Genomic DNA, 16,955 nt, shown 5'->3' with positions numbered 1-16,955 from the left:
GGATGATCTTTAAAGGGACCCATTCTGCCCCCGGCCACACATTTACTCTTCATATACCAATGGAAATCTCCTTAACTCTACCTGCCAGATCCATCTCATACCCTCTATTTCCCCCCTGATTTCTCTCTTGTGTATCCTACACTTGTCGTCATTGAGGGATTGCTGAAACTCTCCTGACCTGAGACCACAATATCTCTTATTAACCAGGAATCTCAGCTTGCCAGCCTTGTCCATCATCAGATCAGGATCATGCTGCCACTGAACCCTTGGTATCATATTTTTAAAAACTCCTCTTTTGAAAATAATTCTTTACCAGCGAACAATCTCACACTTTCAGGACCTAAACAAACAACAAATACATCACATATAAAACCTAGTCACACTCATCATTGATGAAGGTTTTGAATCTGTCATACATGTTGTGTATTATTGAAGAGAGGACGGTGAGCATCAATTCAGCTCACTAATCTGACACTCAATAGCAGATCACTTAGACTGTCTGAAGCAAGGCATTACATGCCTAACAATATCCCAACTCTTCTTCCTTTGAGAAAATGCTATTTACAGTCAAATTCAGGAATATTGACAATACATTCCTTGTTTCTTTTCAGATGGACATCATTTATAGTACGGTTGAAGGATACAAAGGCGTGAAGATTATAAAGATTAGGTAATCTCAGCAATACCCTGCTCACTGATTCATGCCAGGATCACACTGCTTCAGACTTCATTCCAACTTTGTTCCAAATCTGGGCCAGAGAGATGAAGTCCAGAGCTGTGGCTATAGTGACGGCTTTGACCGAGTGTGGCATCGACATGTTCTGGAAACTTAGTCAGTGGGCATTAAAAGGAAAACATTCTAGTTTCTGGAATCATAACTGATACAAAGGGAGGTGGTTATGGTTTTTTGAAGTAATTTATCCTAACCGCAGGACATCACTGCAGAAGATCCTCAGGGCAATGTCCTAGGATCAACCACCTCCATCAATAGCCACAGATGGAGATGTTCACAGATTGCACAATGTTCAATTCCATCCACAGACCTTCAGCAAATGAAGCCACCCGTCCCTCGGAAGTGGAAAGTAGTATTTGTGTGTCAAAAGTGATGAAAATGAGGAAACTTAACTACTTAACTTTAATTTTGGTGATATTATTGTTTTTCTGTCTGCTGCCCCATCTACTCTGATAGCACCTGTCAAAGCTCAAGGGCAGCGGGCACAAGAAACACCATTATTTGCAGGTTCTCCTTCAAATTGCACACCCTTCTGACTTGGAAATATATTGTCAGTCCTTCATTGAAGCTGGATGTAAATCCTGGAACTTACTCCCTGAAAATACTGAGGAAGTACCATCATCAGAGTGACTGCAACAGCATCCTCATGGAAATTGGGGGTGGGCAATAAATACTGGCCATTTCAGCAAAGTATGGATGTCAAAAATAATTACAAAATATTAGGTCACATTGTAATCAGCTAGCTGCTTCAAAATGTTCTTTAGTCATGAAATGTACACCGACCCTGGATGGGTAGAGAAGAATTTGCATTATTTTCTAGCTTTCACTCTGTCAGGATGACCCAAAGCACTTCAACCTATTTCTGACTTAACGTCGTTTTTACTATTGGGGTAAACACAATAATCAATGTGAATACTGTAAAGCATCAGGCAGAAGAAAAAAATTAGAGTCAGCATCACTATTGCCTAGAACAGGGGAGAAGATGTCCCTGATTTTGTTCCAGTAGATGATTTAGGATATTTCCACACCAGTATTTTCTCTACAATTGTGCTGGGAAATCCACCGAGATTACGTGATCAAGTCTCTGCAAAGGGATGAGAATCAAAGCCTTTACAACTCAGAGGATGCAAATATTTCCTGAGCCAAGCTCACTCTAAAGATAAAGTCTGAAGCTCGACTCAGTCTATATGGCTGTGCAGCTGGTGATGTTACAGAATTCTTGGTGGGATGCATCACAATAGTGAGATCAAACTGAGGACTAGTTGTGGTGTTGGAAGCTTAAATATATTTGGCAAACATTCCCACTTCAAAATCAATGTCCTTATCCTTTCATCTTATTCATCTGCATTGCATCAAAATCACACTTCTTTTTTATTCAACTAGTCCGTGCACTCAAAGAAACATCTTTCACCAGGAAATGTTTTTGAGTTTCTATCACGCAGACATTGTACCACAAACAAATGGAAGAAATAACAAGTGCTTCTCTAGATTTGTTCTTCTACAAGGACGTCAGAAATTGGAGCAGGAGTTTGTCATGGCTCAGGCTTTCAATAAGATATGGCACCACAGTAGCGTAGCAATTCACACGACGTCTTACAGCTTGGGAAGTGGGGGTTCGATTCTGACGTCATCTGTTAGGAGTCCATACATCCCGTGTAATGCAAGGGTATTCTCTTGGTGCTTCAGTTTCCTCCCAAAGTCCAAAGACCTAGTGGATGGCAGGTGAAATGGTCGTTGTAAATTGTCCCATGATTAGGCAAGGGTTGGGGACTTCCGGTGGCTGTAATGGAGTAGGTTGCAGTAGCTACTTGCTCCGAAATTATTTGCTTACTTTGCTGTTTAAACCTATCTTGGTGACAGCACCATGAGTAGAAAACACTCAAAAAAAGAGGCTACTTTAGAGACTTTGGCTGAAATGTCTCAACAAATGTCAGAGAGACTTGAAAAATTGGATAAACTGGAAGTCTTGGAATCCAAGTTTGACTTGTTACAGAATTCCTTCGACCTGGTTAAATCTGAACTGAAAACGCTTAATCGGAAACTTGTAAGTATGCAGCAGACTGTGAATGACCACGAAATTCATATTAAGATACATGAAGAATCTCTGCCAGTGTTGCAGAAGGATATCAAAGGTTACAAGAAAACTACTAAGGAACAACTTAAAAAATACGACGCGTTACTGAAGAAACTTACAGATTTGGAGACCAGGAACCGAAGGTGCAATATCAGAATTCTTGAGCTTCCTGAAAAACTGGAGGGTAATCAACCTATTGATTTTTGTGCTCAAATGCTGAAAGATTTATTCCCTGATATATTATCAGAACTACCAAAATTTGAGCGCGTTCACCAAGTTACCCCGCCTAATTGGGATCCTGCCAAACCTCGCTCTATTATCATTTGCTTTTATGACTATCAGATTAAAGAACGGATCCTCTGTGAATCAAGGAAGAAACACATATTACAATTTCGTGATAATATAATTGTTAAGCAAAGTTTAAGGATCTGGTCTCAATTTAGAAAATTTTTTGGTTTAGCAAATTTTTCATTATCATCTCTCGTTCTCCTTAATTTTTTTTTATCCCTTCCATGACTGACAAAGTCTTTAAGGATTGGGATGAATTAGGTATTATGTGTTTTTGGGACCTGTTTATCTCAGGGTTTTTTTGCTTCATTTGACCAATTGTCAACTAAATTTGCACTGCCAAAAACACATTTTTACAGATACCTTCAAATTAGAGATTTCTTATGTTCCCAATTAACTACTTTTCCTATAGGTCCTGATAAAAATTTACTGGACAATCTTTTAAATTTAAAACCTTTTGTTAATGGCTCTATTACCGGTATCTATAACTTGTTGATTGATTCTAGACAAGACTTTTTAGATAAAATAAAAAAAGCTTGGGAGGATGACCTAAATTGTCAGATTTCTGATGAAAGATGGAATAAAATTCTTAAACGGGTTAATAAATCATCTTCCTGTGCTCGTCATTCCCTCCTACAATATAAAGTGATTCATAGAGGTTCCATTTCTAAACAGAAGCTGTCCAGTTTTTATCCGAACATTTCTCCACTTTGTAATAATGTAACTCTGCTGATTAGGCAAGGGTTGAATTGGGGTTTGCTGAGGCAACATGGATTGAATGGCTAGAAGGGTCTCCTCTGCGCTGGATCCTAAATAGTGTCTGATCCATTCCTGCAACACTTGATTCCACTGCAGATCCAAAATCTCTCAGTGTGGAATATCAATTGTCCCTAGAAATTCAGTTTTCTAATCATAGCCTATTTGAAATTCAATCCGATTAATCAGAATTCTGTTCTGAAGCATTTATCACATTATTCTAGAAATCAAAAGAGTTCACTCCCTTCTAGGAGAGAACCTGCGATATTCTTGCCAACATGAAACTCTAGTTAATTGAATGTTAGTTAACCAGGTCAGTTGTAAAACTGATGACAAAAGAGTCAACAATGAGCAATAAATGCAGCAAACACAACATGACAAAAATATATTTAGAAAATAAACCATTCAGTTCTGATGTTGCCATGAACACACCCAGGACCTGAGCAATGTGTTTCACAAAGGAACATCCTTAAATCAGTTTGATTGTTGTAAAGGTGAATACTTTCAGTTGAAACCGTTGACCTGTGCATTATGGCTTCAGAAGAGTATAGTACTCAAATTCTAAAGTTCAACATAATATTTATTACAAATTACATATATCACGATATACAACCCTGAAATTAATTTTATATGCTCAACAAATCTATGGAATAATAGCTATAATAGAATCAACAAAAGACCATCCAACTATTGTGTTTAACCAGAGTGCAGAAGACAACAAACTGTGCAAATCAAAATGAAGAAACAATAATACAAATAAATAAGCAATAAATATTGAGAACATGTAATGAAGAGTCCTTGAAAGTGAATTCATTGGTTGTGGGAACATTTCAGTAATGGAGTGAGTGAAATTGAGTGAAGTTATCCCCTTTGGTTCAAACCTGATGGTTAAGGGTTCGTAACTGTTTCCGAACCGGCTGGTGTTCCTGAATCTGGATTAGATTTACAGCCCCAAAAGGGGAAGGAAGGTATTAAACTCAATTCCCCCAAAGAAAACCAAAACTGTTCATTGACATTTCTACCTCTAGATGATAGTTCTTTTTTAATCATTACTCATCTATACCCTTCTCTATTCAGATGCTAAGGTTTAACTCGACTAGCTTAACTTGTGTTTTATTTTTGCAAACAGGCAAGGCAGTATCGTTGTGGATCATGAAGTTTTACTTGCTATGAGCACCTCGGAAGGATTTTCTGAAGAAGTTCTCAATAAAAAAGTCGAAAATATCCAAGCAAGTCTAAAAAATTCCAGTTCAGCAGGAGGTAGGAATTAAACTCAAAAGGGAGCTTTACACTGTACGTAATGTGTGCTTTACTGAAATGTTCAGTAGGACAGAGTGTATTACTGGCCTTGCAGTGTTTGATGGAACAGTGTAGGCCTTTCTCGTATCAGAATATTTGACTGAATTTCCAAGAGTGTGATCTATCCGGTTTCATTTTTTTAACCTTTTATATTTAATTTTTATTTATCATACATTTTTTAAATTAATTTGTGCTGCATGAATTGTTATTATCTGCTCTGCACAGACTGGAGTAGTGCTGCCATCTCGTTTTCCTGAGCAACAACAATAAAGTTTTGTGCTCTTCTGTTCTACTCATGGGTTTGGAAATGAAGTTTTGCTGTGCTCCATGACCCAGCACTGAAACCCTTCACCTAAATTGTCATCAGATTCAGAAAACTTCCATTCTTTCATATTTCAGCTTTATATCATCCTGCAATCATTTATGAAAATTATTTATTTTTAAATTTTAATTTTCAGGCAACAATGGATTTGTTTTCGATAATTCCAGTATAACTGTGAAAAAGCCTGCTTTGAAAGGTAGGATGTGCAATTTAATACTTTGTTACAACAGAACAAATCAATATTGGGTAATTAGGTGTAAATCTAAGTATATCCAGTTGTTTAAATAGCTTTGATGGTACTTTTAGTAGCAGAAATATTGGTAAGCAGAAAACTCCATTTTACGTTACACAACCAGCTGCAGTGGAGAAAAGATTCTTTTAAATCTGTGAGTTGTTGTGAATGCACTGAGCAGTGGACTTTCTCATATAATTAACAACATCCCAAAACAGCCTGTTAAAGTCTCCCTAAGCAAAATACCAACACTCGAAGAAGTCAAGGAGGCCATCAATACCCTGAAAAACAACTAGGCCGCTGGACTTGATAGAATACCAGCCAAGGTCTACAAAATTGGAGGTAACCCATTTCATTACCAACTGCATCAACTTCTTATCAACATCTGGATAAATGAAGACATACCAGCAGTCTTTAGATACTCAGCAATTATTACCGTCTACAAAAGGAAAGGCGACCGATCCGAATACAGAAACTTTCATGGAATTTCCCTGTTAGCAACAGCAGGAAAGCTCCTCACCCGCACCATGAACAACTGGCTCAAGCCTTTAGTTGAGAAGATCCTTCTGGAGAGACGTAGACCATCACGTAGAACAATCGACATGATCTTCACAATGCGACAACTACAAAAAAAATGTTGAGAACAACTTCAACCTTTGTACATGGCATTCATCGACCTCACCAAAGCCTTTGACTTGGCATCAAGGGAACTCCTATAGGATGTCCTATCCACCTATAGATGCCCTGAAAAGTACATTCATATCCTGAGGCTGCTCTGTGATGGCATGCTTGCCACAGTCATGGTCAGCAACAGTAATTGTGAGCCTTTTCAAATCAGATCAGGAGTAAAACTGGGATGTGTGATTGCCCCAACTTTGTTCACCATTTTCATTGCAACAATTATCCACATCATCAAGAATGACCTACACCCAGGAATAAAAATTGTCTACAGAACAGATGGCAGACTTTTCAATCTTGCCCGTCTCAAGTCCAAAAACAAGACATCTACGAGTTCCCTCATCGAGTTCCAATACGCAGATGACAAGTGTTGCAGCTCTCTCAGAAAACCACCTACAACAGATTCTGACTACCTTCAACCATGTATACACGGAACTTGGACTTACCATCCATTCCAAGAAGACTCAGATCATCTACCAACCGTCACCAACTGAGACAAATCAGATAGAACCAACAATTCAGCTTGGTGAAGCAACCCTAGAAAACATGGACCACTTTCCGTATCTTGGAAGTCACCTCTCTCCAATGTTGACCTTAATGACAAGATCCAACATCGTCTTAAATCTGCTGAAACAGCTTTTGAGCATCTCTGAACAAGAGTCTTTCATGATCGTGACATCTGAACAGACAAGAAAATGTTAGTGTACAAAGCAGTGGTGATCCCAACACTCCTGTATGCATCAGAAACCTGGACAACATATCGATGACATCTGAAGGCACTTGAAAAGTTCCATCAACGCTGTCTTCAAAACATCTTAAATATCAGCTGGCAAGATAGATGAACCAACGTCAGCGTGCTGGATGGAGCAAAAACAACAAGCATTGAAGCCTACGTGATCAAGAACCAACTAAGATGGAGTGGTCATGTCGTTCAGATGAAAGACAAACATCTGCCAAAACTAATCTTCTACTCCCAGCTTAAAGAAGGCAAACATAAAAGAGGCGGACAACAGATCTGCCACCTGGAACCATCTGTCCTGAATTCAGAAGAACTTTCAAAGCCAAGATTGGACTCATAATTCACTTGAGAGCCCATAAATAGATCAACAGAATGAAGACCATCATTCACGACTTTGAGGGATGGACACGATGACGACAACTTCTCATGGTATCAAAGATCAAAAACCTGATGCGAGTATAAAAATGGTTGAGTTTCTCCCAAGGAATTAGACAAAACTGGAATTCCACACTCAACAATTCTTCACCTTCTCATCTTCATGGTGCATGAACTGTACCTCAATATTCTTTCCTTCTGTACAATTTATTTACTTTGTAATTTGTAGTACCTTTATGCCTTTGCACTGTACTGTTGCCACAAAACAACACATTTTTACACCATATATGACCTAATACTGCATCCTTTGCCTCACACATCTGTTCATCTTTGAGGTGTCATTTTGTTGTTCCACAACAGACCAAAACTGGTCCCAGTACAGTCAAACACCGACAGACAGGGGGTTTTATTCCCTGTTAATTCTCATGTCATTTCTGTAATGCTAATAGGTCCTTACATTTTGCAACAACGACAATAAACTTGTTATTCCACACTTCTTGTCATGAGTAGAGTAGAGAGCCCTCTGTATAGGCATGTCAGACATGAAGGACATGGTACAATTTCACAGAGGATGATCACACAGAAAGTTTGATCACTGTTTGAGAATGGCAGTATCAACACACTGAAAACAAACATGCTGCTCAATTGTACCTTTCCCCCAAAACATTAAATTTTTAATAAATAGAGTCAAGTCAACATTATTGTCATGTACGTGAATACAGTGAGGCCCAGGTATAAGGAAATAATTTCTTGCAGCGCATAGATTCTGACAATACACAACTTAAATTGCACAAGACAATGAAGAAAAAGTGTGTAAACAGGACATCAGTGCAAATCACAGCTAAAACAAAGACAGACAGACAGAAAGGGGAAACGAAGCCAGAGTAATCTGGTGGGGGAGGGGAGGTGTACAAGGTGGCAGGTGATGGGTGAAGCCAGGACAGGGGGATTGTAGGTGGCTGGGGGAGGTGGTAGGTGGTAAAGCTTAAGGGTTGAAGAAGGCTAATCTGATAGGAGAAGGAAGGGAGGTGACAGGCAGGTGAACAGAAGGGGTAAGAGGGCAGCAGGATGGGGAATGGAAAAGAAAGAAGGGGTAGGGAGAGAAATGACTGATAGAGAAATCGATGTTCATGCCGTCAGTTTGGAGGGTACCTAGAAGGAATGTGAGTGTTGCTCCTCCAATCTGACAGTTACCTCATTGTGACAGTAGAGAGGCCATGGACTGACATGTCGAGATGGGAATGGGGAACTAATTAAAATGGTTGGCCACTGGGAATTCCTGCCTGTTATGAACAGAGTTGTTCTATGTTGGGTCTCACAAGTGTCAAGGCCACACCGGGAGAACCTGATACAATGGATGACCCCGAAAGATTCACAGGTGATATGTTGCCTCAGCTAAAAGGACAGTTTGGGGCTGTGAATGGTAGTGAGGGTGGAGATGAATAGGCAGGTGTAACACTTCCACTTGCAGGGAGAGGTGCCAGGAGGGAGTACAGTGCCAAATGTTAGTTTCAAATGGAATATGTGTTGTTCCTCCAACCCAAGTGCTGCCTCATCCTGACAGTGGAGGAGGCCATGGATGGACATATCGGAACGGGAATGGGAAGTGGAATTGAAATGGGTGACCACTGGGAGGTCCAGCTTCTTTTGGCAGACTGAGCATAGGTACTCAATGAATAGGTCTCCCAATCTAAGTCGGGTCTTACCGATGTACAGGAGGCCACACTGAGAGCGCCAGACACAATATCTGACACCAACAGACTCACAGGTGAAGTGTCACCTCACCTGGAAGGGCTGTTTAGGGTCCTGATTGGTAGTGAAGGAGGAAGTGTAGGGGCAGGTGTAGCAATTGTTTCACTTGCAAGCATAGATGCCAGGAAGGAGATCAATGGGGAGTGTGAAATAGACAAGGGAGTCAAGTAGGGAGCGATTCCTGCAGAAAGCATAAAATAGGAATGGAGGGAAAGAAGTGCTTGGTGGTGGGAACCCGTTGGAGGTGGCAGAAACTTCAGACATGAAGGGAGGTGGGGTGGTAGGTGAGGACAAGAGGAACCCTATCCTTGGGAGGGTGGCAGGAGGATGGGGTAAGAGCAGATGTGCATGAAATGGAAGAGATGCGGTTGAGGGCAGTGTGGAGTAAGGGAAGCTCCTTTCTTTGATAAAGAAGGACATCTCCTTCATTCTAGAATGAAAAGCCTCATCCTGAGAACTGATGCGGTGGAGATGGAAGAATAGAGAGAAGGGGATGGCGTTTTTCCAGTGGGGTGGGACGAGGAGCAGGGCAGGTAGCTGTGAGAGTCCATGGGTTCGTAATAGACATCAGTGGTTAAGCTGTCTCTGGAGATAGAGACAGTGAGATCGAGAAAGGGGAGGGAGGTGTCGAAAATGGACCAAGTGAATTTGAGGGCAGGGTGGAAGTTGGAGGCAAAGTGGATGAAGTCGATGAGTTCAGCACAGGTGCAGGGAGCAACACCAATGCAGATGTCAATGTAGTGTAGGAAAAGTGCTGGACAGTTGTTCATGTAGGCTTGGAACATAGACTGTTCCACACAGCCGACGAACATGCAGGCATAGCTGGGACCCATGCGAGAGCCCATGGCTACCCCTTTAGTTTGAAGGAAGTGAGAGGAGCCAAAGGAGAAATTATTCAGAGTGAGGACAAGTTCTGCTGGGTAGAGGAGTGTGGTGGTGGAGGGGAATTGGTTAGGTCTGGTGTCCAGAAAACAACGGAGAGCTTTGATGCCTTCCTGGTGGTGGATGGAGGTGTATGCTGACCCACCACCACATCAATAATTCATCAATAATAACTTCTATTTCTTTACTATTGACAGATAATTGCACTGCATTGGTTCCTGGTAAAGCCAGCAAATATTATAAACTGGTTTTCACTGAGAAGAAGGCTGCATGTCTTTCAATATGTGATTCAGCAAGGAATGACTCAATGAAGTGTGGAAATGGAATGTGCGGAATGACAAACAATGGACCCTTGTGCTAGTAAGAATTGACAATCATTGTTCTCTGAATATTTTCATATCTTTGCAGCCTTAATAGTATTCTTCAGTGCAGTAAGGTTCCACAGCCATGAAATCATGAAGCATAAATAACTTCATGAAGAGTCCACACCATTTCCATTCATAGATGAAATTCTTAGATGGAGTGGATTTGCCAATGCAGTCTGGGTTCAATGTTCAAGGATCTGCAATATCTCGAGTCTCTAGATTTTATGAGCTGTTGAACATTATTCATATTGATACCTAAACAAATTTCTATTTCACTATTTTTAGATGATACTTTGTAAAGTAATAAAACTTTTCTGTGGGCCTTTGTTAGGAAGAATGTGACCTCAAGTACCCAGTGAAATTTATTGATGGTTAGGATTTCATTAAAAATGAATTTTAACACTTGAAATATGCCCAAAGCACTGTCACTGCTCAGACAGAACAGGTGCATCAGTTCTAATAGCTGTGCAATTGTGGCAATGTTGGATGGATTTTCAGCCCTGAGGACCCCAAAGTACAAAACAAAAAGCAAGGAAGTTCAGTCTATAATAATGATCTTTTCCTTCACTTTCTTCCAGTTGCGATGTGAGTCGAGACTACTGGTACTTTGGTGTTCACTGTGATCATGCGATTCACAAGAATGGACTGATCGCTGGTTTATCAGTGACACTAATTGTACTTGTCCTTGGCCTTCTGGCTATTACCATCTACAACATGAAGTTTCGCAGGACCATAAAGCAATTTGAAAGCAAAAGGTATAGTAAAATATGTCCTTATTTGTATTTTAATATAATTCTTATGTTTTCATTCTGGAGATCCTGAGGATAGCAAATATATCTCCTGAAATAAAATTTCCAAAAACTGAAAACTCTTGAAAAGTTACTAAGTGAGCACTTGAAGCACCATAACCTTCTGCTCTCTATCTGTACTGTAAATTGTTTCTCTGACTAACCAAATGACTGAACTTCTGGCTCCAGTATCTTTACAATCTTGTAAAAATAGATCCATTGGATCTTGAAAAAGGCTTTAATATACAAGAAATTAAATGGAAAAGAGTGTCAGGCTGAATTCTGAAGAAAGTTAGGCTAGACTTGAAGTTCAAAGTTCAACCAGGATCCTTTTGAATGTCAGAACATGGTCAAGGGGCTTGTCTGCATTTTGCATAATTTCCAAATAGAAAGGAAATTGTAGTTCCAAAAATGCAAATAGATTGGCAAAACCAGAATTATTGAGGGGATGCGGGAATAATTATGCAAACTGCTTATCTTCTCATCAGTTTTTTAAGCTTTAGTGGGTTATGACTAGGTAACGTGGACTGTGATATGTTGAGTAACCTTGAGCGGTCCTGTTGAACAAAGTACAGAGCCTTGTCTAGTACAAGGTAGTGGTAAATTCAAAGCTAATCTGTAAAGCAGCATTTTGTGTGAGCCAATGGTCAATCAATGAATCAGCTTCCACTGGAGTTACTATTCATTCAAATTGAGTTATTTTACCACACAGTGAACTTGGGTCTTGGTGCAGAAAAGAAAAGAAATGGGTGATAAGATCGGAATCAGAGGGTCGTTTCTCAGAATGAAGGCTGATGACTCGCATTGCTGTCATTGGAACCCTGGTTGTTTGTTATTTATATCAACAATTTGAATGTGGATGCATAAGGCTTGATTAGTTTTTGGATGACAACATTCGGATGTGCAGTTGATGGTGAGGAGATTGCTGGCTGATCTTGATCATTTAGGCGAGTGAGCTGAGGAGTGACAAGTGGATTTCAATACAGATAATTATGAGGTTATATTATGCAGTTTGGAAAGTGAAACCATTGTCGGACTTGCTGTATACTATAAATAAATAGGACACTAAGGCTATAATGGAACAATGGGTCCTCGGAGTACAAGTACTTATTTCATTAAGAGCAGCATGACAGGTAGACAGGGTAGTGAAAAGGGCATTTAGCATATTGGCCTTCATCAGTCAGGGCACTGAGTACAGGAATTGAGTTATAAAGTCATTCGATCATAAGACACAGCAACAGAGGTTTGATAGAGGTATATAAAATTATGATTGGTATAGCTAGTGTGAATGTAAGCAGGCTTTTTCCACTGAGGCTAGGGGAGAAAAAAACCAGAGGACATGGGTTAAGGGTGAAGGGGGAAAAGTTTAAAGGGAACATTAGGGGGAGCTTCTTCAACAGCGAGTGGTGGGAGTGTGGAATAAGCTGCCAGATGAAGTGGTAAATGCGGACTCACTTTTAAAATTAAGAAAACCTTGGACAGGTACATAGATGAAAGGTGTGTGGAGGGATATGGGCCAGGTGCAGGTCAGTGGGACAAGGCAGAAAAATGGATCAGCACAGCCAAGAAGGGCCAAAAGGCCTGTTTCTGTGCTGTAATGTTCTATGATTCTAATTAGACCATTTGGCCCATCAAATTTGATCCGCCATTTAATCATGCATTTTTTCTCTCTCAATCCCAGTCTCCTGTCTTTTCCACCTAACTTTTAATGTCCAGAACCTGTTGAATAATCAACAGCCATCTTTGGCTTCTGTGTCAATTAATTCTACCTTCTAGCTAAATAAACTCCTTCTCACCGCTATTCCAAATGGATGTCCCTCTATGCTGAGGCTGTGTCCTCTAGTCCAAGACTCACCGACAGCAGGAAAAATCCTCCCGACATCCACTGTATCTAAGCCTTTCAATATTTGATGTTTTAGTGAGATCTCCCCTAATTTTCCAGTACTCTGGTTAGTACAGGCCCAGAGACTATTAACCCTTTCACTCCTGGAATGATTCATGTGAACCTCCGCTGGATTCTCTCCAATGTCAGAACATATTTTCTGAGATAAGGGGCCCAAAACTGCTCACAATACTTCAGGTTTGGTCTGACTGATGTCTTACCAAGCCTTGACATGACTTTTATATTCTTGTCCTTTCAAAATGAATGTTAACATTGCAGTTGCCTTCCTTACCACTGACTCAACCTGCAAGTTAAACTTCAGGGAATCCTGCACAAGGACTCCCAAGCCCCTTTGCAGCTCTGATTTTCAATTTTCAGCCCACTTAGAGAATAGTCTGCTCCATTGTTCCTTCTACCAAAGTACATGACCTCACACTTCCCTGAACTATATTCCATCTGTATCTTTGCCCTTACCCCTCATCTGTCTGTCCTTCTAAAGACTCACTGTGTCCCCAGAACGACCTGCTCCTCTACCTATCTTCATGTCATCTGAAAAAACTTGGACACAAAGTTATCCAAATCATTGATATATAACATGAAAAGATGCGGTCCCTGCACTGACCCGTTCGGAACACCATACAGCAAATCGGATAAAGCCCCTGTGATTTCTATACTTTCCCTTATGACAGAGAGACAATCTTTCCATGTAGTTATTTAATTATAGATATTCAGTGATAAGGCCAATCAGTGTAGAGTCATCAGCAAATCTGATTAGCAGATTGGAGCTGTGGGTGGTGACACAGTCATGGGTTTACAGAGAGTAAAGGAGGGGGCTTAGAACACAGCACCGAGGGGTACCTGTGTTGAGGGTCAGAGGGGTAGAGGTGAGGGAGCCCACTCTTCCCACCTGCCGGTGATCTGACAAGTCCAGGATCTAGCTACACAAGGTAGGGAGAAGGCCGATGTCTCTGAGCTTCTTGTCAAGCCTGGAGGGAATTATGGTGTCGAATGCTGAACTGTAGTCCAAGAGCAGCATTCTCACACAAGCATCCTTCTTCTCTGGAAGTGTAAGGACAGTGTGTAGAGCTGTGGCTATTGCGTCATCTGTCGATCGGTTTTGTCGGTAGGTGAATTGCAGGGGGTCCAGTGTGGGTGGCAGCAAGATGCAGATACAGTCCTTGTCCAGCCTCTCAAAGCATCTGATTATTATTGAGGTGAATGTGACAGGACACCAGTCTTCCAGACATGTTACCTTGGACTTTTTAGGTACCGGAACAATGGTGGATGTTTTGAAGCAGGAGGGTACTCTACACTGGGAGAAGGAGTGATTAAAAACATCTGTAAACACAGCAGCCAGCTGTGCTGTGCACATCCTGAGCACTCACACTGGGATCCCATCCGTCTACCGGTTGGAAACATCTGTGTCCCTCAGCCTCAGAGATGACCAAGCTGCCGGTCACATCAGCTGTAAGTCTCCTCAGGGGCTCAGTATTGGTGACATTGAATCGACATAAAAAGGATCTGGCTCGTCTGGGAGAGAGGCGGCGATGTTGGCAGCATAATCGCATTTAGCTTTGAAGTCTGTGATGGTGTGCAGAACTTGCCATGAGCTGTGTGTGTTGTTGGTGGAGAGTTGTGTCTGGATCTTCTCCCTGTATTGTCGTTTCACTGCCCTGATGACTGCGCAGATCGTAGCTGCATTTTTTGAGCTCCTGCTTATTATCGACCACGTAAGCTCTGTGTCACGTGGTAAGTGTTGCTCGTACGGCACTGTTGATCCAGGGTTTCTGGTTTGAGTAGACCCTGACCGATTTCTGGGGGACAACATCCTCGATGCCCTTCCGGATGAATCTCTTGAACCCATCCGTGAACTCGGAGACATCCTTATCAACAAAGACATTCCAGTTGACATCATCAAAGCAGTCCTGTAGCATGGATTCCGATTGGTCGGACGAACAGTGGATGGTTTTAACTATGGCTGCCTCTTGATTCAGCTTCTGCCTGTAGCTTGGCAGCAACAAGATGGAAAAGTAATCCAATTTTCTAAATGGGGGCGAGGGAGCACTATGTAAGTATTGCGGAAGGGAGAGTAGCAACGGTCAAGTATGTTGTCTCCCCGTGTGCTCACCTGGATGTGTTGACAAAACTTCAGAGAGTCTTTAGTCAGCGACGCTCTATTAAAGTCAGTGGCGCCGATGAAGGCAGCCTCCGGGTATGCAGTCTCCAGTGCTGATGGTCTCGTACATTTCCATGACCTGGTTACTATTCAGAGGCCTATATATAACTCCCATCGTGGTCTCTTCACCCTTGCAGTTTCTTAAATCTACCCACAAAGATTCTACATCTTCCAATCCTATGTCACCTCTTTCTGAGGATTTGAAATCTTTTTTTTACCAACAGACCCTCCACACCCCCTCTGCCTACCTGCTTGTTCTTTCAATACAATCTGTTTACTTCCATGTTCAGCTCCAAACTATGACCTTCCTTCAGCTACACCAACTTACCTGCCAATCTCTAACTGCGCTAAAAGATCATCCACCTTATTGCATCTCCTACATGCATTTAAGTATAACACCTTCAGTCTGGTATTCATCACCCTTTTCAATTTTGCCCCCAGGTTACACTTCAACTCAATTTTGCTCTATCATCTGCCTGTTCTTCCTCATAGTCTCACACTGCATTTATTTGTATAAAACTGCCCAACTTCAGCGCCATCACTCCAGTACCCATCCCCCAGCCAAATTATTTTAAAGCCTTCCCAAAAACTCTATCACACCTGTCTACAAAGATATTGGACCCCCTGGGGTTTGTGTGTAACTCGTCCTCTTTGTGCAGGTCATACCTTCCGCAGAAGAGATCCTAATGATCCAAAAATCTGAACCCTGCACCTTGCACCAGTTCCTCAGCCACACATTCATCTGCCAAATTATCCCATTCTTACCCTCACTGGTGTGTGGCACAGGCAGCAATTCAGAGATTACTAACCTAGAGGTTAGTAAATAACATCTGGTTCTCCTCCTCTGACTATGGAGTCCCTTATCACTATGGCACTCATCTTCTCCCTCCTTCCCTTCTCAGCCACCGAGCCAGACTCAGTACCGGAGACTTATTTGATGCAGATTCTCCCTGGTAGGTCATCCTTTCCCAACAGTATCCAAAGCAGTATACCTGTATTGATTGGAACAGCCACATGGGCACTCCACACTGGCTGGCTTTTCCCTTTCCCACTCTTGACAGTCACCCAGGTACTTGCCTCCTGCAACCAAGGGATGACTATCTCCCTGTAGCTCCAATCTATCACCTCCTCATTCTCCCACGTGAGCTGAAGTTCACTGAGTTGCAGTTCCAGTTCATTAACACAGTCTCTAAGGAGCTGCAGCTCGATGCACTTTGTGCAGATGTGGTTATCATGGAGTCTGGATGTCTCCCAAAGTTTCCACATCTCACACAAAGACCATACCATTAACTTTGCACCCATACTGAGTGCAAGAGCTATGTACAAATAGATAAATAACAAGAGAAAAATGTACTAGAACCTTACTTAGAACCTCTGCCTGTGTTTGGTCAAGCCTATTCTTGCTAAAGCCTGTTGAGCCAAAGCACCCATCTCTAACATTGGCCCACTCCAGTAATGGCTGCTCCAACAATGCCACTCTGCTTACATCTCTCCTCTGTTCTTATTGGCTCAAATAAAATCCAGTCCCAACAAGATTTGTTATTTTCAAAGGTTCCGCCTGACAACAATGTCCCTCTCTCACTCACTACTTTAAATTATGACTCACTCCCGATG

General features: G+C 41.5%; 1 protein-coding gene across 1 annotated transcript in view; it reads left to right on the top strand.

Moving 5' to 3' along the window:
- The first annotated feature begins 416 nt into the window (after positions 1–416).
- LOC140729819 (uncharacterized) overlaps positions 417–16,955 on the top strand; it is a 348,439-nt gene continuing 331,900 nt past the window's right edge. Inside the window, exons 1-4 of the mRNA XM_073050030.1 lie at positions 417–443; positions 612–670; positions 4,981–5,111; positions 5,609–5,668. Coding sequence (XP_072906131.1) covers positions 417–443; positions 612–670; positions 4,981–5,111; positions 5,609–5,668 — 277 coding nt within the window. The remainder of the gene's footprint in view (positions 444–611; positions 671–4,980; positions 5,112–5,608; positions 5,669–16,955) is intronic.

The sequence above is a fragment of the Hemitrygon akajei genome, chromosome 6 (assembly GCF_048418815.1).
Source record: "Hemitrygon akajei chromosome 6, sHemAka1.3, whole genome shotgun sequence".
Lineage (NCBI taxonomy): Eukaryota > Metazoa > Chordata > Chondrichthyes > Myliobatiformes > Dasyatidae > Hemitrygon > Hemitrygon akajei.
The sequence above is the reverse complement of the archived record's forward strand: the minus strand, read 5'-3'. Positions and strand labels throughout refer to the sequence as shown.